We start from the raw sequence: 26,722 nt of genomic DNA on the forward strand, positions 1-26,722 counted from the left end.
TACATGGTCAAGAGTTCCCTGATCGATCCACAAATTTAACGATCCAATAAGAATTCCCTGAATGGGAATCCGTACATTTAAATTGAGCAATCCGCTCAGAAACTCGACTTATTCCCTAAAATAAACAAATAGTCACAAAGTGCTGATCAATGGCCTTGTCAGGTTTTTTTCTTTTTTTGCAAGTTTGATATTTACACTATAAAACCTGAGCAAAATCCAATTATAGGTAAAAACACAAATACCCGTTACAGCATGAAGTAACTGTAGCCCTGTAATAATGGCTGACCACAGACACACTAAAGGTCAAAGGTCAGAGTACACTGTCTGGTTAACATTGTTTATAATAGGACACATGTAATGAGTGTTATCCCTTCAGAAAAAAGGGAATTTATAAATTAAAAATTCAGTAGAATAATGTAATATATTTCTAAAATTCACCCCACACACAATTTTTGCAACATAACATTAATTACTGTTATGAGGAAGCCAATTTTACACAGTGAATTGACTCCTGAAAACCCAGGAAAATATACTGCTTAGTCGACGTGTTCAATGTAAACGTTACCATAAGAAGCTCGTTGCATTTGCAGCTTGATATTAACGCCAGACATTTAGCTTGATATAATCCTTTGGATCTCTGGATCTCAGTGTGATTTGGTTCAGAGCAGAAAGTATCCAGTTAAAATATCCACCTGAAATAAAGAAATGTATAATATACATGTCCCATCTGAGTGGCTCTGGAGGTGCACTAATCCAGAGCGGTTATTTCAGGATGCGTTTTTGAAGCAGTGATAAAAACAGCATCAGAGACTGAGATCTAAAACAGCTCAGTGCTCGGCTTTGTTACACTGGACGATGCATCAGGAAGGTTTCTGAATTCAGAATTTCAGCAGTAGATCATCGAACTATTTACTACTGCTTTGCATGTGTAAAAAAAAAAACCCTAACCTTGAAATGTTCTTTATACACATGGTTTACGGCTGATTGTGTTTTCTCAAAGTAGCACAGGTTTATTATATAAAACATGAAATATAAAGAGCTCTGTCTTTTTTTCTTGCCTTTCAGTTTAACCAAGATCTGAACGGTAACTAGTGTACTGCTGATTGTAAAACCACTAACAAATAAAACTGTTAAAATGAAATGAAATTATAAATAAAACAATGTAAGAAAGTGGGTGGGGCTTATCTACATGCAAATGAGAAGCAATGTGATTTAATTTATGCAGACCTAATCAAAGACAGACTGAAGGAAAATACAAATTGTAATCTGTTAACCATGGCAACCAGCTCAAACGCAAGGCAGAAACGCCCCCTAGTGAGCGCCTTATGTGATGCAAGACAAAAATTGCTGCTAGCAAAAAAAACGTGCTAAAAACCAGACGTCATTTAACCTGAAAAAACAACTTTAGCTGAGCTATGATGCCACGATGCACACTTTTAGAAAGTATACCTTATTATTTCTGAGTCAGTCAAGCAGCTAAAAAGCTTTTGTTGTTTGTGCTTTGATTCACACAAACACACATACACACAAATTTCATCACAGCCATACAGCAATGAGACACATATGATGCTATAAATATGACATTACGATACACGATCACCCTTGTCAGTAATTTTCTTGGAAACATTTCACCATAGAAAGGTTCCCAATTATAAACAAATATGTCCAAGCATATCAGTTAGGATATGTATCTGAAATTTAGCAATGATGCTACAGTGCTAATGTAGCTAACAAGTAACCAGAGTCTCACCAATTTTTTTTTTTTAGCAACACCAGCGCAAATTTTTATAGCTTTAAATGACGTTTTATCATCACACTTGGCTGTCCAAAATAAAAAACTGCATCGCAGTCTGGTGTGGATATTTACACTTTTTTTATGCAAGACCAATTTTAGCTGCATTAACCTTGTAGAAAATTGTGTTAAAGTCTCGAATAAAACATTTTTATTTCGGGTTATTTTTAAACCTGGTCAGAAACCTGTGTCATCCTCCAGGCCTCGTGTAGAGAGAACGAGGTGCCGGCGTGGGCCTGTCAGGTGGGGTCCGGAAACTTCCATTCGGTCCAGACGGGGGTCGCTGGCGCTGCTTGGGGATTGTGGGTCAGCGCTAAAGTAGAGTGTGGAGCTGGACTCGGTGGGGCAGTAATCTGGCTCGGGACTGTCTCCGAACACAGATTTCCCCTCAGGAGAGCTGCGCTTCCACTCTGAGTCTACGCTGTCCATTTCCTCAACCAGGTTCACATCTGCCTCCTCTTCCTCCACGTCCTCTCTCGCCTCACTCACGCTCTCAAACTCGTCCTTGCAGTCGGACAGCGGTTCAAGAGTGTCATCTTCATCCTTGACATCCAACCCATCAACTCCTCCTCCGCCTCCTGCTTTCTCTTGGGAGTCGTCCTCCTGCTCTTCACTCACGATGGCCGTTGCTCCCCCGGCACCAAAGGCGCGTTCGATTTTGTTCGGGTCGCCGGTTTTCAGTGCCAGACGCACAAGGAGCCAGTGGTGGTGACGGCACTCTGTGCCTACTTTCGCCCCGCAGCTCCCTGGGTGTTCTAGCAGTGAAAAGGAGGGATGGGAGGAGGAGAGTGGAGGACGGAGAGAGGGAAGAGCAAGGCTCTTGTCAGACAGGGAGAAAGACGAGTCACCCTGATCAAGACACGCGCTGCCTGCCTGAGCTCCGTGATGCAGAGTGTGGGAGATCTCTGTAGACTTTGGGTGCAAGAAACGATAGTAAAGCAGCAGAAACATCAGACCTGAGAGAGGAAAACATGAGGAGAAAACCATTTTAGTCAATACTTTTTGCTACCCAAAGCTCTGAGTGTTCTCCAATAATGCAGATAAGGTATAAATACATGACAAGGGCTCTATTCCTCCATACACAATTTCTCCAGATCCTTGAAATTTTGTGGTCCACACTGGTGGACTGTCCGCTTCAGCTAGCAAGCACAGGTTCTACAGCACCTACAGCAGGTGAGGGACTAGGATGGCCATGGCTCTTATAATAACCTCCATTCCACTAGATCTTGGAGTGTAGGTGAGGTGAGGAGGCCTGGGGTGCAGTCAGTGTTCAAATACATCCTAAAAGCGTTCAATGGGGTTGAGGTCAGAGCTTTATAGCAGGAGAGCTTACACTCCTACACATGCAAAGCAAATCTTTATGAAGTTTGCTTTGTGCACAGGGGTATTGTCCTGCTGGAACAGGTTTGGATGCTGCTGCATCCAAAGACGTCATAAACAAATTGTGTGCCTTCAGCTTTGTGTTAACAGTTTGGGGAAGAACCACATACGGCTGGGAATGTCAGGTGTCCATAATCTTTTGTCCATATAGCGTTACCGTGGGATGAGGTACTTTTCCATATGGTTACCTCTCTGTCTGGCAAACACACCACTGGTGTTTACTGCCATAAAGCTCTATTTTGGCTTCATCTGACCATAGAACCGGATCTCATCTGAAGTTCCTGATAAACTGGAAATACTCGAGTTTGTTTTTCAGATAAAGAGACGTTTTTCTTAAAACCTTTCCGAACTTAAAAAGCTTTTGTTCACTCTACACAGTGACAAAACAGGAATACATTCTCTTCCAGGTTGATTAATAACAATTCCACGTAACAAGTTTCTGCTATTTTCCTATAGCCACTTCCCATTGTGTGAAAGCTAACAGTGTTCTGCCACACATCATGGCCATATTCAAGGGTACTGTATATCCCACTACCGGTATTGTGCCCATATGTCACCTCATATTTAAACACATTTGAAGCAGGCAGTCATGGCTGAACAGTTTCCTAATTCTAGTCATCTACTGTAGGTGCACTAAAAATGTCAAATATCAACAGAAATACACTTTATAAATACACATTTTACAAATATGAATGTATAGACTTATAGTTGAAGGCACTATATAACCTAACTAGCTAATTGTTTTAGCCGTTTGGTCTGCTAATGCAGCTACATTAAGGCAAACCTGCATCCTTACCAGCATGTTAACATTAACACAATCTCTTAGCCTCAAGTAGCTATCTTGTAAGCTAGTAATGCTAATTTTAAGATAGCTAACAATATTTTTTCATCTTTGTGGATTACATGTGGTTAAAATCGGCTAGCTAATGTTAACACATCCTCCCAACTAATGTAGCTTCCTTCTAAATCACTAAATGTGCACACACAAATATCACGTGTTGTATGTTTAAAAGTTATGGCACCCAAATCATCAATGGTACACATGCTGGCCAAGAGATATAGACAACCAATTAATGTAGTTAATAATGTGGGTGAACAGAAAGTAAACCAACTGGAAGGAAGAACACACTGTTTATTTACCCAATAGGAAACTACACAGGACAGCAATGGGGGCAGTCAAGCTTTCCCATGATGCATCAGTGAGGATATCAGAAGCCGCCAGGACTAGCGTGGCATTCTCCAACAGCATTACCTGTGACAACAAATGTAAAGATATAAACGTATAAAAGAAATGTATTATATATAAATGTGCAAAAGTAAATTTAAGCCATGGTTCCCCTGGGGTGATGATGTTAAGTTTGATTAAGTAAATTGTAAATTGTAATTGCTCATTTACTACTTACATTTTTATAAACCAGCATGTCAAATTATTTTTATCTAGCTAAATATGTTTTGTAACATTAGCTTGTTTAATTCGCCAGCTAGTTCCTTTTTTTTTTTTTTTTTTTTTTATCAGCTCATAAAATTGCCCAGCTAGTCATGTCAAATCAGTTATTAATTATTCGCTCTTAGCAGGATTTAATTCCAAAAGTTTAATTGAATATTAACTAAACAGCAAGCCAAATTATAGATTGGTCTGAATTAGCGAAACATTTTCTGTTTGCTCAGTGAACTACTGTGTATACAAACCAAAAAAAGTTGAGACACTACAAACTGTAAATAAAAAATGAATGCAAAAATTTACAAATTTCATAAACTTATATTTTATTCACAATAGAATATAAATAACATATCAAATGTTGAAAGTGAGACATTTTGAAATGTCATGCCAAATATTGGCTCATTTTGGATTTCATGAGAGCTACACATTCCAAAAACGTTGGGACTGGTAGCAGTAAGAGGCCATAAAATATAAAAGTAAATATAAGAAACAGCTGGAGGACCAATTTGCAACCTATTAGGTCAATTGGCAACATGATTGGGTGTAAAAAAGAGCCTCTCAGAGTGGCAGTGTCTCTCAGAAGTCAAGATGGGCAAAGGATCACCAATTCCCCCAATGCTGCAGCGAAAAATAGTGGAGCAATATCAGAAAGAAGTTTCTCAAAGAAAAATTGCAAAGAGTTTAAAGTTATCATCATCTACAGTGCATAATATCATCCAAAGATTCAGAGAATCTGGAACAATCTCTGTTCATTGCCCATGAATGTAACCTGGTATCATCATAACATCTCCCCACGCACTTGGTGTAGATTTAACTTCCTCTAGGTTTCTTAGAGCTTCCCATGCTGGGTTATAAATAGCCCAATGTCACACCTCTCATTATAATATTGGGCTTTGTAAGGGCCTGGATAAATACGCTCTGTAATTACATCCTACCCTCATTCCATGTAACAGTTACCGTGTAAAAGCAGGCCATGCGGTACCGAGAAGGGCCATCTTTTACATTCAGGAATAGGAAGACGTGAACGCCCCCCAGGATGAGGTTGAACCCACGCCAGGCCCACTGGCCCACGCAGATATCAGTCTGCTGAGAAACCAACCAGAATGCTGCAATCAGCCAATGGCAGCCTGCAAAAAGAGAAAGGATGAAATGAATCTTTGAATCTGAATGTTCAGAAGGTGTAAATTATCTTTAAAATGCTCAGTCTACTATGCTGTCGTTTTTAAAGTAGCAGCTGATACACAGGCACTGGCACTTTCACGCTCTACATAAATGGATTTATGAAGATATTGTGACGTTTTCTTAAATTTTATGAGTTGCTCAGTAGCTCCTGGTTCCACGTAAACTGACTGTATAAGACTGTAGAAAGGACATTACTCATAATCACACACTCCAATGCTCATACACTCCTGATATCACCCAAATGAGGATGGGTTCACCATTTGAGTCAGGTTCCTCTCAAGGTTTCTTCCTCATACCATCTGAGGGAGTTTTTCCTTCCACAGTTGCCCCAGGTTTGCTCATCAGGGATTAATGCAAATAATTCATTTATATAAAAATTTCTATCATTTTTACGTTCTGTAAAGCTGCTTTGAGACGATGTCCATTGTGAAAAGTGCTATAGAAATAAACTTGAAAACTGAACTGAAAAGATATTTATTAAAGATTTCTGAAGACTTCTGATGTAACTCTCTGACATTTTCAGGACAGAGGAGTTATGTGTGTGTATATGTAGGTGACACTCACCCACAACACCAATGATCCAGCACCCAAAAGAGCGGGCAAAAAGGGCAAGGCTGGCGAAACGAGCGCTCAGTAGCCCTGCCCTCCACAGCAGCTGGCACAGAAGGGCAGCGGGGGGCATGAGAAGGTGACCAGGCCGCGCCAGACAACACGCTCGACTGTACAATACCAACGCCCAGGATAGAGACAGCACACACATTCCACTACACAGTGCAACTGGCCAGAACACACACAATTAAACATATGTTAAACACAACACATTTACACATCCATTATGTTTCAGTCATGAATTATTATAACCTCTTTATTAACTTTCACTGGTCACATTGTTATATTAGCATATTAGCCTAATGCTCTGCTCTCCTAGTTCAGAAAATAAACATAATGTTATGTTAGCATGAAGCTAACGGTTCTGGTAAACCTCCACAAAGTTTGTTAATATGGGTATCTTACAATAGTGAGTACACCCCTCATATTTCAGCAACCATTTTAGTATCTTCTCAAGAAATGAAACTTGGATATATTTTGGAGTACCAGTGTGCAGTTTGTGTAGCAGTACAAATTTACTGTCCTCTAAAAGTAACTCAACATACAGGTGCTCAATAGGGTTCAGGTCTGGAGACATACTTGGCCACTCCATCACCTTCACCTTCACCTTTAGCTTCCTCAGCAAGACAGTTGTGATCTTGTTGGTGTGTTTGTGGTCATTATTATCTTAGAAAACTGCAGTTTCTGAAGGGAGGCATCAAGTTCTGCTTCAGAATGTCACAGTACATGATGAAATCTATGTTTCCCACAATGAAACTTCTCAGTACCAGCATCACTCATGCAGCCCCAGACCATGATGCTGCCACCACAATGCTTGACTATAGACAAGACACAATTTTCCTGGTTCTCCTCACCAGGGCGTCACCACACATGCTGGACACCATCTGATCCAAACAAGTTTATCATCATCTCATCAGACCACAGGACATTTCTTTCTTTCGGCTTCTACCATTAGGGGTCACCACAGTGGATCATCCGCATGTTTGATTTGGCACGTTTTTACGCTGGATGTCCTTCCTAACGCAACCCTCCCCATTTATCCGGGCTTGGGACCGGCACTGGCTTGTGCAACCCTAATGGCTGAGGTTGGTGATTCCAGTAATTCATGCTCTTGGACAGGTCGTTTCAGCAAACTGTTTGAAGTCTTTCTTGTAAACAGCTTCAGAAGAGGCTCCTGCAAACCAACTTGTTGCAGTGTGCGGTGTACGGTCTGAGCACTGATGAGTGGACCTTCAGCTTCTGTTACCTCTAAAGCAATGCTGCAGCACTCATGCGTCTGTTTTTTGATGCAGCTTCTGCACCTGAAGCACAGCATGAGGACTCGACTTATTTGATGGACCCTTGCAAAGGTCGTTCCGAGTGGAACCCATCTTGGAAAACCTCTGTATGACCTTGACCACTGTACTGTAACTCAGTTTCAGGTTGTTACTGATCTTCTTACAGCCTCTGCATCTTTGTGGAGAGCAACAATTCTGATACCCGAATCCTCAGAGTTCTTTGCCATGGGGTCCATGTTGAACATCCAGTGGTCAGTATGAGAGAATTGAACTCAAAACACCAAGTTTTAACTGCTCTAATACAAGATACACAAATGTGTATGGTCCTGTGAAGACAAAAAAATGTGCCTTTGCATAGTTACATGACATAGATGTGTTAACACTTACTCACTTTTGTTGCCAGTTATTTTGACAATAATGGCTGTATGTTGAGTTACTAAGACAGTAAATCTGTACTGCTACACAACCTGCATACTTTAAAATGTCCAAGTTTTATTTCTATAGAATCGTCTATTGAGAAGATACTAAAATGGTTGCTGAAGTGTGAGGGTGTACTTACTTTTGTAAGATACTGTATTGTATCTATGTGTACTGTATGTCAGTATTCAGTAGTTTTTTAAATCTATAAAAGGGACGTTTGACTGCTGGTGGTTCACCTTGTGTGGTGGAATAATTGGGCGGATTTATGTAAATGTTTTGTGTTCTTCATTAATCTTATTTTCTGTATTAAATATAAAGTTCATACACTCAACGCAACTTCAAACAAACAATTAGGTCATTAATGCAAGTGAATTAAAACAACATCCGTAACACAACTACACTTTTATTTAGTTATTTTTGCTATTTGATGTTATTGACTTAGAATTTTATATTTAAATAAATTTGTCATTTCTAAACTTGCAGTATTTCATTACCATTTATTGGGGTAATGGTGGAGAGAGGGGGCTTGAAAATCCACCTTTTCTAATGTGGGGAATGGCTGAAAAACTTTAAGAACTAGAATGTAAGAGGGTTTATATTCTGGGGATTACAGTAAACTCTGCACTGGAACAACAGACCGACCTGGTGATGTGAGGGTGAAGTCGGTCGCCGTGAGAACGTAGGTGTGTGTGAGCGCCTGAGGGAGAGTGAGGAGCAGAACATCAAGCAAACGCAACGCTGCCACATCCACCTGCTGCATCACCTGCTGAGACTGAGACTGACCACTCCATACACACACACTGCAGTCCCACAACCTGAACACACACACAAATACACACAACCACACACATCGACATTATTATACATATATATACACACACACACACACACACACACACACCAACATTATACATACACACACACACACACACTCACACACACCAACATTATACACACACACACACACACACACACACACACACACACACACACACACACACACACACACACACACACACACCAACATTATACACACACACACCAACATTACACATACACCAACATTATACACACACACACACACACACACACACTAACATTATACACACACACACACTAACATTACACACATACACACCAACATTATACACACACACACACACCAACATTATACACATACACACACACCAACATTACACATACACCAACATTATACACACACCAACATTATACACACACACACACACACACCAATATTAATATAAACACACACAAACACACTCCAACATCACTATACATGCACACACACGCACCAACTTTATCACACATACATATCCTGCACACAAACAAGCATTATTCTAAGCTAAGAAATATGTTGTCTATATCCGATGCAGAGAAGCTCGTCCATGCGTTCATGACCTCCAGAATAGACTACTGTAATGCGTTACTAGGTGGATGTCCTGCTTCATTAATAAACAAGCTTCAGTTAGTCCAGAATGCAGCAGCCAGAGTTCTTACAAGGTCAAAAAAATATGATCACATAACCCCGATCTTATCGTCCCTGCATTGGCTTCCTGTTAAGTTTCGAATAGACTACAAACTATTACTTCTCACTTATAAAGCACTAAATGGTTTGGCTCTCATGTATCTATCCAGTCTTTTAACACGCTACAATCCACGCCCCTGAGATCTCAAAACTCTGGGCTTCTAGTAGTTCCTAGAATAGCAAAGTCCACTAAAGGTGGTAGAGCATTTTCACATTTAGCTCCTAAACTCTGGAATAGTCTTCCTGACGGTGTTCGGGGCTCAGACACACTCACCCAATTTAAGTGTAGATTAAAACGTATCTTTTAGCAAAGCCTACACATAACACACATCACATCATAACCTTGTGCTCCAGAACATCTGATCACATGCACATTATCAACTTGTGCTGTTAATATCATGAACAGCAGCTACGCTAATTCCTCTCCACTGCTTCTCTTTCTCTCCCCATCCCGAGACACCCTGAGGTTTGGCCAGCTCAGTCACCTCCCACCTCGTGATGATTACGGACCTTTGAAGAAGTAGATGCCGAACTCACAAACATCCCGAACCATCTAGAGGCGTACCAGTGCCATTTGGATCCCGCTACATGTGTGGAGTTTTGACATTGGACCTCCTGGAGTGTTTAAAGGCTCTGGCATGGAGAAGCTGATGCTGGATCTGTGGTGATCACAAATGCTGAGCTCATAAAACTCGGAGCTACTAACCATATAGACTGTTTAAGACTGCAGAAAGAACATTACTTATAATCTTATACTCCAGTAATCATGTTAGTTCTCACTCTCCAGTGTTCTGTATTGTTGAAAGATTTATGATCAAACTCTTGATGTCACCCAGATGAGGATGGGTTCCCCTTTTGAGTCTGGTTCCTCTCAAGGTTTCTTCCTCATAACATCTAAGGGAGTTTTTCCTTGCCACAGTCGCCACGGCTTGCTCATCAGGGACAAATTCACACCATTCACCATCACTGTTGATTTGTGTAAAGCTGCTTTGAGACAATGTCTGTTGTGAAAAGCGCTATACAAATAAACTTGACTTGACTTGACTTGATTATTGTTCACATGTTGCAGTCCCATAACATGCGCACACACACACAGACACACACACAGACACACACACATATAAACTCCAACATTACACACACACTGCAGTAGCACATCATTATTACAGAGATACACACAAACCAGTAATTACATGCACTCATTAATTATTACACACCAGTATACATTACTACACACACACTGTATTACACACAATCACACATTGATCCCGCAGACCTCCCCAACTACATAAATTATTACAGAGACACACACACACACACACACACACACACACACACACACACACACATATAAACACTCCAACATTATACACACAAACACACACATTACATACCTTTTGAAGATGCCCAGGTGGAGTGTGTGTATGATGAGTAGGTGACATGTTCGCTGTTCTCCATCCGCCCGGTACCACATGAAGCTCAGCACCTGCACAATCGCCCCCGGCAACAACAGGGCAAAGGTCAGGCCTGCCCACATTAACTGCTCATTCCAGAGGTAGAAGGCAAAGCAGCAGATCACTGATGGGAAAGAACACACACACAAACACACATCAACCTGACACTCTTTGGTCCAATGCCCAGTATGTAGCTGATATACCTGTACAGGTGATCTGGATCAGTTACACATTCTTTACATTTACACTTATGAATATTGTAACATTTTACGAAGTTGTTTAACAAACACATTGAGGTTATTTTTAACCTGACCATGTGATACCATCCTGATCTTCTCACATGCTTAAACACAATTTAAACCAATACCATGAAGTTACAGTGCTGGATTCAGGATTCTGATTGGTCAGAAGGTGCTGCTTTGTAAATGGTCATTTCTGTAACAAGGGCTTATTCACGAAACGTGTCATCGCTGATATGAAGTTTTATTGACTTTGAGAGTTTTTTGTAGAGAAAGAGTTTGAAATTTGTGCTGAAGCTGCTGGGAACAGGAACTAACTTGTTCCAAGGACATTACACAACTTTTTAAATAATTATAAATGGATGTGTGAACTGAAAAAAACGTGGAAAGGGTCAAAAACACTCCATCACATCACTGGCACCCAAAACTGAGCACCTTCACCATTGAGTACTGACAAGCGAACCTTCTGCTTCTGCAACCTCTAAACCAGTGCTGCTGCACTCATGCGTCATTTTTCTTTAGGACAGATTCTGCACCTGACGCACAGCACGAGGACTCAAATTCTTTGATGGACCCTTGTGACATCTGTTCCGAGTGGAACCCGTCTTGGAAAACCTCTGTCTGACCCTGACCACTGTACTGTAACTCAGTTTCAGGGTGATACTGATCTTACAGCCTCGCAGAAACAAATCTAATTCTCAAAACAGCTGTTATCACTGAGGGTGTACTCACTTTTGTTGCCAGTTATTTAGACAATAATGTCTGTATGTTGAGTTTTTTTGTAGAGGACAGTAAATCTGTACTGATATACAAGCTGCACACTGATACTCCAAATATATCAAAGTTTCATTTTTTTTTAGTTTTGTCCCTTTAGAAGATATAATACAATGGTTGCTGGAATGTGAGGGGTGCACTTACTTTTGTGACATACTGTACATATTTATATATCAGGGCTGCCAATCGATTCAAATATTTAATCGCGATTAATCGCATGATTGTCGAGTTAACTAGTGATTAATCTGAGCTTATTCACACTTTTTTAAATTTACCTTTAATTAATACTTTTCAATTGTTTAATGCATCATATCTACAGGGATTCTAAAACATCTATGTGTGTGTGTGTGTGTGTGTGTGTGTGTGTGTGTGTGTGTGTGTGTGTGTGTGGATAATGTTTTTTTTTCTGTAAATTTTATCCAGATATTTCAAATTCTGGCATCATATAAACCCATCATTTAACTAAGCATTAAATTATAACATTTTATATCATTATAATAATTCAGTCACGTCTTATAACGTCACTACTCCGTATATGGTACCGATTTCCGCTATTATTGCGTCATATTTAAATACAAGTTACCTGCGTCACACCTGGACCCTTTATATATATTTATATATATGTGCGCACAGAAAAGCACGTGACGTCTCGCGCACAGGTGATGCGCACACACTGTAACGACTGTACCACTCGCGCGCATGCAGGTACAGTGAGTGTGTATGTGGTGTGAACGTGTTTCGGGGTCACTCACGCGCGGCTCTCTCTGCCAGGATCACGAGCGCGGTCGAGCCGAACAGGAGCACCTGCCAGCACGCGCTCCCGCATCCTCCTCCTCCTCCTCCTCCTCCGCCGCAGCACACCATCACCGCGGCCATGTTCACACCACTCACGCGCTGTCTAACCCCGGATTCACGCGTCAGCGCGAGAGCAGCGGATCCTGCACCACGCCGCCGTCATCCTCCGCACAGCCTCCATCACAGACACACCGGGGGCAGTTTACCGTTACGGTCCCACTCCCTCCCTCCTGCCCCAAAACAAGTGTGACGTCATGCAGTTAGAATTTAAAGAGACAGCAAAGAGAGCGAGAGAGAGAGAGAGAGAGAGAGAGAGTGTGTGTGTGTGTGTGTGTGTGTGTGTGTGTGTGTGTGTGTGTGTGTGGTTTTCCAACATTCTTGTGGAGTTCCCAGTGGTGTTGAGTGCTTGTTGGCTGCTTTTCCTTCACTCTTCAGTCCAATTCATTTAAAACTGGATTTAGATCCGGTAACTGTGGAGACCAGATCATCTGATGCAGCACTTCATTACTCTCCTTTTTGGACATATCGCTTATACTTAACTTAGAGACGTGCCTGGGGGTCATTGTCCTGTTAAAAAACAAATGATAGTGCAAACCAGAAGGCATGACATGCTGCTGCTAAATGCTGTGGTAATCACACAAGTTTTTAAAGAAATCACAAAAAAATGTCACCAGAGAAGCACCTCCACACCATCACACCTCCTCCTCCATGCTTCAGAGTGGGAACCAAACACTCAGGAACCCTCTGTACATCTAACAAAGACACAGCAGTGAAACATTTCTCATTTGGACTCATCACACCAAAGGACAGTTTTCCACTGATCTAATGTCTATTGCATGTGTTTCTTGGCCCAGGCTTGTTGTTATAGTTACTGTACTTCAATTCGACCTTGATGGCCTGGGGGTGCTTTTCTGGTGACATTGTTGGTGATTTAGTGGATGCCAAAATATATATCTGCTACTTGAACTTCGAGAAGCATTTACATGAGCTGTTATTGGAGGTGCTGTAAATCTGCGGTTTCTGAGGTTGGTAATTCTAATAAACGTATCCTGCAGCAGAGGTAGCTTTTGGTTTTTCTTTTCTGGGACGATCCTAACGAGAGCCTGTTTCATCATAGCGTTTGATGGTTTTGGCAACTGCTTAAATTCTTGCCGAAACATGGATTACAAGGACATAAGGACATATATGAACATTTGCACCAGAACCAATGGGATCAGGACCAGTTTTACACCGATGGCTCACTGATGCATTACAATCAGAATCATAACAAAAACAGGGAGCATCTTTTTTATTGTGTGGAAAACCTGCCTGGTTAACTTCCCCTTCTTTCTCTTTTTATAGTTTTTCTTTTCTTGACATCTTAATTTTCTCTGCACCATTCTTGTGTTCTTCATCTACAGTATCTACAGACAGATAGATAGATAGATAGATAGATAGATAGATAGATAGATAGATAGATAGATAGATAGATAGATAGATAGATAGATAGATAGATAGATATCCAGCAGGTGGCGCCATTACAATCTGTGCGGCTCCGTTAAACGTTGTCTGTCACGTCACGTTTTTTTGTTGAGTCCTCCAATCAGAAGCAGGTACTGGGCGGTGCTTCAAATTGCTCTATGCGTCCTGTACACGTGCACTTACAGTGTGTAGGGATGAAGGTCTTTCTGTGTCCTATCTAGTGCACTTTGTGTTTAACAGCAGTCTATTTAGGACCGAGTCCTCCTCCCTGAGACTGCGTTCAGAGTGTTGAGGCGCTTCTCCGGATAATTCAGTGTAAATCACGTGTGTGTTTCTGTGCAGTGGTGAATTTTTTAAATAAATTCGTAATAATTACAAAAATGCCATTTCAATACCCAAACGTGTATCGAGATGAAGCCGTGGTAAGTCCTGTTTTTGGTCGCTAATCGCTAGCTAGCTTAGCCACATGCTAACATAATGAATGGGTTTATTAGCTAGAGAGAGAAGGAGAGAGAGAAAGAGAGAGAGAGAGAAAGAGAGAGAGAGAGAGAGAGAGAGAGAGAGAGAGAGAGAGATTGTATACAGACTTATCTTCATTATTAAACTTTTCTCGGCAAAAAAACTAATGTTTATTTGGTATAATAGCGACAGGTGCTAGCTGAGGAAAAAAAATGCAATGCTAACTGCTAACCGCTAGCATGTTTATTGTGTTTGTATTCTGACAATAAATAAATGATTTATATATAATGTATATAATACAATTACAAACAAATAAATAATTGTAGGTGTGCAGAAAAAGCAGCTGATGAAACTAAATGACTTCCTTAAAAAATATAAATAATTTTGAAAATAATAATAAATCTGAAATGTTTTCAGTGAGTAGAAACACAATGTTTAATAATTCATAAGAATGACTTGAGGTTCAGTTTGATTTGTGTAGTGTTTGTAACTCGAATGAGAGTCTGGTGAGGGAAAAACCCTGATCTGGCATGAGGGAGAACCCAGAGAGCCTCCAGTCCCTCAGTGGCTTCATTGTGTTCAGTGATGGACATTAAATAGTGAACTGTTCATGCAGCTGCTCCTGAACCCCTGCAGCAGTCTGCTGATTTTACACTCCGTCTCAGACGTTTAGGAGCTTTTTCTCGAATCATCCTGAATGTTTACAAACCAGTAAATGTGTTTTTCACCAGTTCAGATCGCACGAGACCTTCACTGTACTGTACTAGTGTCCGTCTGCTTCTTGGTTGTTTCTGGATTTGCAGAAACCCTGTGTCAGAACTATTGTTTGATCCGATGCCGTTCACTCGCCTTCATTAGTGACGTGCACGATTCTTCTGCACGATTCATCAATTCACGAGACGTTTACAAAAATCAAGTTAAACAGAAATTTAAGCTTCACAGATGATCACTGGTTTAACCATTTTGCATTCCGCGACTTTTGCGCTGAACTGATGTGGGAGATGTTTTGGAGGTGAACAGCAGACACTTGTACACAATCAGATAAATGAAGGTACCGAAGCATTCGCAATTTGATCAAAGCAACGAGAGAATGCTTTGATGTGCACAAGTGACTTGTTGAACAAGTCGTTTTAAACATTTTGTTTCTGATCTGAGAAAAACTCATTACAGTCCAAATCCATCCTCAAACTTCTTCAGTTGCTCAGTAACTTCATGGATCTTCAACACCGTTGGTGGTTCCATGAAATTACGGAGTGAGAGCTTTGAGGATTTGGACTGTAGTCAATGTCAACAGTCTCCTACATTGACTCAGGACTACAGTTTGCTTCTGATCATCATCACTGCACCCCGCAACATGGTTTATCTGTAATAAATGGACATTCGGTGTAACCCAGATGAGGATGGGTTCCCTATTGAGTCTGGTTCCTCTCAAGGTTTCTTCATTATGCCGTCTCGGGGAGTTTTTCCTTCACCACAGTCGCCATCGACTTGTTCATCAGGGACAAACTTACACTTATAAAGAACATCTTCACTTTTATCACCACATTATCTGTGTAAAGCTGCTCTGAGACAATGTTCATTGTTAAAAGCGCAATACAAATAAATAGGAATTAAATCTTTAGTCTGTTCATCAGAATCAGAATAATGAATTGATCCTATAGGGGAATTGTTTGGTTGTAGTTGTTCACAGTAAAATTAATAAAAAATGAGAAAGACTACAAGTTACTGCACGTGTAATTATTATTGCCCAAGACATTAACATTATATAAGTGTGGCATGAGGATCTGGAGCTATTTCCCTCAGATGGAGGCGTTACAGTTTGATGGCTGCAGGCTGAAATGATCTCCTGTGGTGCTCAGTGGTACGAGTCTGTAACTGAATGCACTCCTCAGAATGACCAGTGTTTTATGTAGAAGGTGGAAGGAGTTCTCCAAGATGAAATGTACTTTGGACTATCTTGAGTCCGGCTCCTGAATGGAGTTTAAAACGTTGTTTGAATGTGTCTTCTCAGGTGGACGATTACCACGGATACAAGGTTCCTGACCCCTACAGCTGGCTGGAGGATCCGGACAGCGAGAAAACACAGGTACAACATGAGAGAGAGAGAGAGAGAGAGAGAGAGAGAGAGAGAGAGAAATACAAAGGGAGACTAACAGAGAAAGAGGGTGTCAGAGACAGACAGAGAGAGACGGAGAGAGAAAGCTGGATCGCAAGAGAGAGACATGGGGGAACAGAATGAGAGGGAGAGAAAGAGAGAGAGAGAAACATTGGGGGTAGAGAAACATTGGGGGTGGGCACAGAATGACAGCGAGAGAGAGATGCAGAATGAGAGAGAGAGAGAGAGAGAGAGAGAGAGAGAGAGAGAGAGAGAGAGAGAGAGAGAGAGAATGAGAGAGAGAGAGATGCAGAATGAGAGAGAGATGCAGAATGAGAGAGAGAAAGCATGAGAATGAGAGAGAGAGAGAGAGAGAGAGAGAAACGCAGAGAGAGAGAGAGAGAGATGCAGAATGAGAGAGAGAGAAACGAGAATGAGAGAGAGAGATGCAGAAAGAGAGAGAGAAACGCAGAGAGAGAGAGAGAAACGCAGAATGAGAGAGAGAGAGAGATGCAGAATGAGAGAGAGAGAGAGGTGCAGAATGAGAGACGAGAGATAGATGCAGAATGAGAGCGAGTGAGACATGGAGAGACGAGAGAGAGATGCAGAATAAGAGCGAGAGAGAGAGAGAGAGAGAGAGAGAGAGATGCAGAATGAGAGCGAGAGAGAAATGGAGAGACGAGAGAGAGAATGAATGTGTTTAAACATGATTATATCAGTGTGGCTGGTTTATTTAATTCTCTCCTCGACTCAGGCGTTTGTGAACGAGCAGAACCAGCTGACTCTGCCCTTCCTGGAGGAGTGTCCAATCAGAGAGGTTTTTAAAGAGCGCATGACCGAGCTCTATGATTACCCGAAATACAGCTGCCCCTTTAAGCGGGGTAACAGGTGAGAGTGGAGAAGCTGCTCTGCATAAACAATCTGTTTATAAAGAAACATTTTACCAACAATTTTTACTTCCTTTACTTTCATTACTATAAACAGTTTATCATTCTGTAAGGTTCTGTTATCACATGTGGAGGTATGAGGAAACTCCTCTCTCACTGAAACTCTTTTCTTCTGCAGATATTTTCACTTCTACAATACGGGTTTGCAGAACCAAAGCGTTCTCTACGTACAGGAGAACCTGGAGGCAGAACCCAGGGTGTTCCTCGATCCCAATACATTCTCCGATGATGGGACCGTAGCGCTACAAGGTGTGTGTGTGTGTGTGTGTGTGTGTGTGTGTGTGTGTGTGTGTGTGTGTGTGTGTGTGTGTGTGTGTGTGTGTGTGTGTGTACACATGCACCCTGATATCGTCAATAACTTATTTGTTTTTTTTTGTTTTTTTGCAACTTTATTTATATATTATAAATGATTATTTGTATATCATTTTTAAATAAAGTTTTGTTAAAGCTGCAGTGTGTAGGCAATTTTGACTTGATCTGGAAAATATCCAAACCTGGTACCTTACGTGCCCTTTTTTATATTTAATTGTTTATTATTTTTATTTCATTTATACAATAATGAATCTGAAGCATGTTTTGGAGCATTGAGGTGATTGTAGCTAAAATGTAACCGATTCAAACCTCAAGCTTTTTTTTCTTCTCAGGTTACGCATTTTCGGAGGATGGCGAGCACCTGGCGTACGGTGTGAGCGCGAGTGGCTCCGATTGGGTGGAGCTCCGGTTCCTGCGTGTCGAAGGAGCTGTGGTTCTGGAGGATCGCTTGGAGAGGGTGAAGTTCAGCTGCATGGCCTGGACTCATGACGGAAAAGGACTCTTTTACAACTCTTATCCCGAGCAGGAAGGAAAGAGTGATGGTACACACACACACACACACACACACACAAAACTTAAACATTATTTGCTTTACTGTGTTTAAAAATGTTGTATATATTCCTGTCTCAGGTACGGAGACGTCCACTAACCTGAATCAGAAGCTGTACTATCACGTGTTGGGGACTCCACAGTCCCAGGATATTTTATGTGCTGAATTCCCCAAACAGCCCAAGTGGATGAGTGGAGCTGAGGTAACACACACACACACACACACACACACACACACACACACCATGTACTTATAGAGATTATTACAACCCCAATTCCAAAGGAGTTACAGGGACACTGTAAACACGTCCCAAAAAAATTGGATTGGGAAAATGTAATTAAATAAAGACGTTTGGAGAAACATTTTGCAGCTAATGAGGTTAATTGACAACAGGTCCGTGAAATGATTGTGTATGAACAGTGTATCTTATAGAGGCAGAGTCTCTCAGAAGTAAAGATGGGCGGAGCTTCACCAATCTGTGAAAGACCGTGTCTATGAATTGTGGAACAATTTCAGAATAATGTTCCTCAACATCAAATTGCAAAACACTTGAAAATCTCATAATTCATAAATTTGGAAAAATCTCTGTGCAAGGGACGAGGATGAAAATAAATATTGCATGGCCGTGATCTTGGGGCCCTCAGGTGGCACTGCATTCAAAACAGTCATGATTCTGTAATGGAAATCACTACATGGGTTCATTAACATCTCCAAAAATCATTGTCTGGGAACACAGATTCCTGTGTGATCCACTAATGCATCTTAAATCTCTATCATGCAAAGAAGAAGGCATGCGTGAAACATAGACCCATAAACCATCCACACTGGGCCAAAGATCATTTAAAATTTACTGAGGAAATTAAAAAAAACTGTTCTGTTGTCCATGGACACCATGGACACCACATCCTCTGGACTAAAGAGGAGCGGGACCATCTGACTTGTCAGCGCTCAGTTGAAAAAGCTGCATCTCTGACGGTATGGTGGTGCGTTAGTGCCTGTGGAATGGGCAGCTTGCACTTTTGGAAAGACTCCAGCGATGCTGAATGGTGTATACAGGTTTTAGAGCAACAAATGATTCCAAAGATGCTACTGCATCTATTACAATAGCATGACTTTGTAGAAGAGTCCGGGTGCTGAACTGACCTGCCTGCAGTCCAGACCTTTCACTATCTAAAAACTTGATATTCTCAGGGGGGGTTTTTTTGTTTGTTTTATTGTAAATAGGATTTATGAGATTTCCAAATCATTGCACTCTGTTTTTATTTACATTTTGCGAAGTGGCTCATCTTTTTGTGTGTGTTGCTGTTTATGTTGTAGGTTTCCGATGATGGGCAGTACGTGTTGTTGTCTATCAGAGAAGGGTGTGACCCAGTGAACAGGCTGTGGTACTGTGATCTCAACACCATCTCAGGCAGCATCACAGGTGATTCTCTCAGCAGCCTCATCCCTAATCAAACACCATCACGCCTACATTATTTACTTCCTACATCCTTCTCCAAAGCAATGCCCTGAAGCCTGGGTGATGTCTCACTAAACTGAACATATCTCAGGAACCTTTGAGGTGTTTTTTTTTTTTTACTTTCTATATGATGAGGTGTGTGTCCTTTTGAACATTTTGAAGATTTGAGGAAAAGAAATGAATCTAGTTTTATATTTGAGGTTTTTAACACCTCAGGACTCTCGGGTGTGTTTATATTTGAGGAAGCTGTTGAGACTCTTAAGAGATAAAAAATGATGCTTAATCATTTCAGATATAATAGTTTATAAGTGAACACATTTCAGGAAATCGTGGTCTCATAGATGTGTTTTTGAAACACTGAAGTTACTCAAGACACCTTTTCAGGAGCTCAGGAACTCTAGCTGTGTGTTTCTAAGGCAAGTTTTGATTCAAGAAACCTTTCTGTAGTGTGTACCCCTAAGTTTGGGGACCTTTTTAGGATCTTTTTTTAGGCACCTCAATGTGCTTAGGATGTTTTAGGATCTGAGGAGTCTCCAGTGAAGACTTTTTAGAGACACAGGAACTTATGTTTATATTTTAGGAACTATCATCTTTAGGTTTTGGGCATCTAACCTTTTTTTTTGAAGTTCCTGCTCTGGTGTGGTTATAAATTTCAGTTTTGTTTGAAATGTCAGTGATCAGTCCTGTGGTCCGGTTTTGCAGGATAACGGCGTGTGTAAGCTTCTGATTTTGTGGCGTGACTCGTCGTTGTGTTACACAGGGATGTTGCCGTGGGTGAAGCTAATTGACAACTTTGATGCCGAGTACGAATATGTGACGAACGAGGGAACTGTGTTTACCTTCAAAACAAACCTGGATGCTCCGCGGTACCGTCTCATCAACGTGGATTTCACTCAGCCAGCACCCAGTCAGTGGAAGGAGCTCATTCCACAGCATGACAAAGATGTCCTCGGTGAGAGGAAAAAAAAGACGCTATTGATAAATCTAAAGTTTTAGTTTTAATGTTTAAGCAATTTTCATTTCTTCACCCCTCAGTGTTTGCTACATGCACATACTCCAGCTTCTTGTGTGTGTGCTACCTCCACGATGTGAAGAGTGTGCTGAAGATGTATCATCTGGAGTCAGGAGAAGAGCTGAAGACCTTCCCGCTGGAGGTGGGCTCCATCATGGGCTTCACTGGCCGAAAGAAGGACTCTGAGATCTTCTACTACTTCACTTCTTTTCTCTCTCCAGGTGCAGACGTGTTTTCCGTCTATTTACTCACTGTCTGTTTTAAATAAATAATAAAAACAAACAAATGTTCCCTTTTTCTCACAGCCATCATCTACCACTGTGACCTCACCAAAACTCCTCTACAGCCACACGTCTTCAGGGAGGTGAAAGTGAAAGGCTTTGACCCGACAGAGTACCAGACTACACAGGTACCCCTACACACACACACACTCACACACACACGCGTTTACAAGCACAATGCCTGGTTATGAAATGTTCCTGTGCAGGTGTTCTACCCCAGTACAGATGGAACACAGATCCCCATGTTCATTGTGCACAAGAAGGACCTCCAGCTGGACGGGTCACACCCGACCTTCCTCTATGGCTACGGAGGTTTCAACATCTCAATCACACCCAGCTACAGGTAACTGTGCTCACTCGCTCTCACACACACACACACACACACACACACACACACACACACACACACATATACAGGGACATTATCACTGTTCATTCATCATGGTGTGTCTTTTTGATTGCAGTGTTTCCAGACTCATTTTTGTAAGGCATCTGGGAGGAGTTTTAGTCGTGGCCAACATCAGAGGAGGAGGGGAGTACGGGGAAACGTGGCACAAAGGTAACTAACACACACACACACACACACACACACACACACACACAGAGAATATTTTTATTTATTAATTTTTTTTTAATACATAAAATATTTTCTACCTTTCTGCCTCACTTTAATTCTTCACTTCTGTAAAGCTGCTTTAAGACATTGTCCATTGTGAAAAGCTCTTTAGAAATTCTCTCTCTCTCTCTCTCTCTCTCTCTCTCTCTCTCTCTAGCGGGGATGTTGGAGAACAAGCAGAACTGTTTCACTGACTTTCAGTGTGCAGCAGAGTATCTAATAAAGGAGGGCTACACCTCCTCAAACAAACTCACCATCAATGGAGGCTCCAACGGAGGCCTGTTAGTGGGTACGAAACACACACACACACACACACACACACACACACACACACACACACACACACACAGTGTTATCTGAATTGAATCATAATGTAATAACTATTATTACTATTTTAACAAAGGTGTGTGTGTGTGTAGGCATGTGTGAATCAGAGGCCAGACCTATTCGGCTGTGCAGTAGCTCAGGTTGGTGTGATGGACATGCTCAAGTTCCACAAGTTTACCATTGGCCACGCCTGGACCACCGACTTCGGCTGTTCTGAGATTAAAGAGCAGTTTAACTGGCTCATCAAGTGAGGAGACACACACACACACACACACACACACACACACACACACACACACACTGCTAGCTATGAAATTTGTCAACTAGGATTTTACAAATGTAATATAAATTCATGGTGTGTTTGCACCCAGACCAGTGTAGTGATCTACTGATCAGTCAGTGGTGAACAGTTATGAAGTGAATGTAATTTATTACTGGACAGAAGTTGCTTTTTCTCGACTGAAGTGTTTACGTTTGGGGAGACTTTTACTTTCTACTCAACAACATTTAGCAAAATCAGTTCCTTTTTATTTATGAGGATAAAAACGTATCTGGTGAAACACGCAGCGAGTCACCAATCAGGGTCGAGCTCACGCTCTGTTTTACACGTGTTCTGATCTACTGATCACCAACATACAGTTCAACATCAAGCAGAACATTTAGAAGAATAAATGATGAAGAAACTCGAACTCACCAGGAAAATAAAATTTGTACTTTTACTGGAGTCACATTTTATCTACTGAATCTTTTATTTTAACTCAAATACATGATTTGTGTACTTCATCCACTACTGTGAGCACTCTCTCTCTCACTCTCTCACTCTCTCTCTCTCTCTCACTCTCTCTCACTCCTCTCTCTCTCACTCTCTCTCACTCACTCACTCACTCCTCACTCTCTCACTCACTCTCTTCCTCTCTCTCTCTTCCTCACTCACTCACTCCTCACTCACTCTCTCATTCTCTCTCTCTCTCTCTCTCTCTCTCTCTCTCTCTCTCTCTCTCTCTCTCTCAGGTACTCCCTCTGCACAACATCCGGATCCCTGAGGGAGACAGTGTGCAGTATCCAGCCATGCTGTTGTTGACTGGTGACCATGACGACCGTGTGGTGCCTCTGCACTCTCTGAAGTACATTGCCACTCTGCAGCATGTGATTGGACGCTGGCCCAGCCAATCAAACCCTCTCTTTATCTATGTAGACACAAAGTCGGGCCACGGGGCAGGAAAACCCACCAGCAAGGTGATTCAGGAAGTGGCAGATACCTACGCCTTCATCGCCCGCTGCCTGGACCTTCACTGGATCAATTAACAGCTTTCTCTATCCCTTCATTCCTTACATTCTCCCTTTCTCTTCTCCATCTGCTGCCCTCCATTTTCTTGCTCCCACATCACTTCTTTCTCTATTTGTATTCAAATACACATTTATCTCACCCTTCTTTCTCTCCTCTCCTGCTTTTAAATCTGCCAGTGTAATTAGTACACGCTCTCATTCTCTTTCATTCTTCCTTCATCCCGCTTTGTTTCAATCTCTCTATCATTTTACTGTTTTGCCTCGTTCCACACTTCTTTTAATCATGTACAGTAACTCCTCAGTAAGCAGTAATGGTTCCCTCTCTCTCACTGACGTTTCTCTCGACTCTCAAGACCCCTCGAACACTGTACAGACTCTTTATTTATTACCACATTCAATACAAGAACATTTTTAATAATAATTAACCGCTCAGTATACACCCCCGTGTGAGAGTGTGAGAGTGTGAGAGTGTGAGAGTGTGAGAGTGTGAGAGTGTGAGAGTGTGAGAGTGTGAGAGTGTGAGAGTGTGAGAGTGTGAGAGTGTGAGAGTGTGGGAGAGTATTAAGGTGTCATACATTCATATATATGAATATTTCACTGGCTGCTTCTACCTCCAGACTTATGCAGATTGATTGTTTTTAACCTTTTAAAGGGGAAATGTCAGCATTACATTAAATAAAGGACTGGTTTAATAAACACGATAATATTTGGAATGACTGCAGTTTTTTCAAAGAAATATCAGAAGTTTTTTTACTGCTTAACAATCTTTTCTTTTTTTTTACCATGTTTGTCTACTGGTTTATATTCGAAAACACATGTTGAAAAAAAGCAGTGTGTAATACGTGTACGTGTTACTTTGTGTTGATTAATGACTGAGAAACACTGCCTGGATGTTTCCACTTAGGAACCATGATGATGGATTTGCAGTGGCTCAATTAGAAAGTGTTTAGTTGATCATCTTTATCTAACAAATTGTGGAAGCATGAAGTTTAATAAAAACTAAATAAATATTGCGTCGATAAATCTAGTAAAAGACTGGAAACGATGCACTTTGATTTGTTTTAATAAATACATTTAACTTAACTAAAAGCTCAAGTTCGATTTTATGTAATTTCCATTTCCGACCACACGGTGGCAGCACCTCATCACTGAATTGAAATGAGCAAAACATCCAATCACTCTATTGTTTAATATTATAAACATTACTGAAATAAAATGACAAAATTTGCCATACAAATTAGTGGCTTTCGTCTGCTCCCATTAGGGGTCGCCACAGCGGATCATCCCCCTGTCCTCTACATCTGCCCTTTTTCACCCAACTACCTGCAGGTCTTCCCTCACCACATCCATAAACCTCCTCCTTGGTCTTCATCTTTTCCTCCTTCCTGGTGGCTCCATCCTCAGCATTCTCCTTACCTTTACAAGTAAATAACATTTACTGCAAAACAAATAAATTATCGTTATAATAATTAGAACTACACCTGAAACTCCAAAACCAAATAAAAATATTAATATTAGTGGTATTGTAATACAATAAAAAAATTTCTTCTCTATTGATGATTTCAATATTTGAAAGCTTCTTTAATGAACTAATTAAACGCATTGCCACGTCTTGCCACTGGAGGGCGCACCTCACCCAGAAAAATGACCAAATGCACTCCTGCTGTGTTCAGCTATAAGATGTAAAAGATGATCAGTATGAAGAAACCGCTCGTGACCTTGGACATGCCTCAGACTGTTGTTTCTGAGTTGAGCAGGTGATCTGCAGCATCAGCAGTGAACACAGCAGCACTTCTTTAAAGAGTTCTTCACTCTACAGTTTCACTCGAAACCAATCAGAGTTCAGGTACATTCAATTGGTAAATCTTGTTAAAACACTGACTTTACAGACGAGGAACAAATGTACATTACAAATGCCAGCTAGTTACATTTCTGCCTTTATGTAGCTCAAGTATTAAAACAACAAATGTGCAGTTCTTGCAGATGTCTGCTTCAATGCAGTCTATACACCTCGATGAGTTTCCATAGTAACACAATTTTTTTTTTACATTTCTGTATTATGCCACACCATTTAATCTTCTATATGTCTATATATCTATCTTTATAAATTCTCTCTCTCTCTCTCTCTCTCTCTCTCTCTCTCAACAAAACCCTGCAACTGTAATAAAACTTGATTCATCATCAGTTCCATCATCTCAATTCATCTCAATTCAATTTTCTATTTCTATTGCGCGTTTCCCAATGGACATTGTCTCAAAGCAGCTTTACAACATGTACGAATTATAGAATAAATTTCACTTACATTTAAACGTGTGTGTGTGTTTATCCCCGATGAACAAACCTGGGGCAACTCTGGCTAAGAAAAACTCCCTTAGATGGTAAGAGGAAGAAACCTTGAGAAGAACCAGACTCAAAAGAGAACTCATCCTCGTCTGGGTGTCACCAAGAGTGTGATTATAAATCATAAAAACTTTACAAACACCGGAGTGTGTGATTATGAGTCTAATATCGATCCAACACCAAATCCTCCATGCCCGAGTCTGATGGAGAAACAGCATATGTAGAATGTTCTCCTACCCCATAAGATAAAAGATCTAAAGTTCAGATCACACACAGAAGCTTTAAATCCCAGCAGATCAGCATGTTCTGAAATACTCAATCTGGCACCATCTTTTAGCAGTTTCCTCTCTGTTGTGTGCAGATGTTCTTATTAAAATGTTGAGAATATTCAGGAGTACTGCTTTACATGAACCAGTAAGTGCAGTTCTTCTAAAACACATTTCTCCTCCCTGCCTGCTTTTCTTACACGCTCCTCTTCTGTTTCACTGCCCTGATTAAATATTAATCATTGGAAAATTCCTCGATAAAAGACAAGCGAAGCTGCCACTGCCTCAGCTTGTGTGATTGTACAAGGAGGAACAAGGAACAGTTTTAAAAAAAGGCCCTTTTTCTACACGGCTCTCAGTGGAATCTCTTCTATTTTTAGATCTTATGAAGATACAAACCT

General features: G+C 41.0%; 2 protein-coding genes across 3 annotated transcripts; one reads left to right on the forward strand and one right to left on the reverse strand.

Moving 5' to 3' along the window:
- Window positions 1-1,186: 1,186 nt before the first annotated feature.
- Window positions 1,187-13,137, reverse strand: xkr5a (XK related 5a). The gene is made up of 7 exons (XM_046874397.1): window positions 12,867-13,137; window positions 11,042-11,225; window positions 8,744-8,916; window positions 6,360-6,572; window positions 5,571-5,740; window positions 4,313-4,424; window positions 1,187-2,748 (listed from the first exon to the last, which is right to left on the reverse strand). Exons 1-7 carry the CDS (start codon window positions 12,988-12,990, stop codon window positions 1,970-1,972), a joined length of 1,755 nt encoding a protein of 584 aa, XP_046730353.1. The 5' UTR covers window positions 12,991-13,137; the 3' UTR covers window positions 1,187-1,969.
- A 1,470-nt stretch (window positions 13,138-14,607) lies between these two features.
- Window positions 14,608-24,416, forward strand: LOC124401844 (prolyl endopeptidase). Of its 2 annotated transcripts, XM_046874364.1 has the most exons (16): window positions 14,608-14,792; window positions 16,841-16,915; window positions 17,679-17,812; window positions 17,990-18,120; window positions 18,516-18,725; window positions 18,814-18,935; window positions 20,051-20,156; window positions 20,953-21,144; window positions 21,228-21,425; window positions 21,510-21,613; window positions 21,692-21,828; window positions 21,950-22,044; window positions 22,259-22,391; window positions 22,520-22,675; window position 23,011; window positions 23,440-24,416. In XM_046874364.1, exons 1-16 carry the CDS (start codon window positions 14,751-14,753, stop codon window positions 23,731-23,733), a joined length of 2,130 nt encoding a protein of 709 aa, XP_046730320.1. In that variant the 5' UTR covers window positions 14,608-14,750; the 3' UTR covers window positions 23,734-24,416. The 2 variants fall into 2 exon arrangements, with proteins under 2 accessions (XP_046730320.1, XP_046730319.1); XM_046874363.1 differs by lacking the exon at window position 23,011 and having other exon boundaries at window positions 14,609-14,792; window positions 23,440-23,657.
- The last annotated feature ends 2,306 nt before the right edge of the window (window positions 24,417-26,722 follow it).

This window comes from Silurus meridionalis, chromosome 18 (genome assembly GCF_014805685.1).
Source record: "Silurus meridionalis isolate SWU-2019-XX chromosome 18, ASM1480568v1, whole genome shotgun sequence".
Lineage (NCBI taxonomy): Eukaryota > Metazoa > Chordata > Actinopteri > Siluriformes > Siluridae > Silurus > Silurus meridionalis.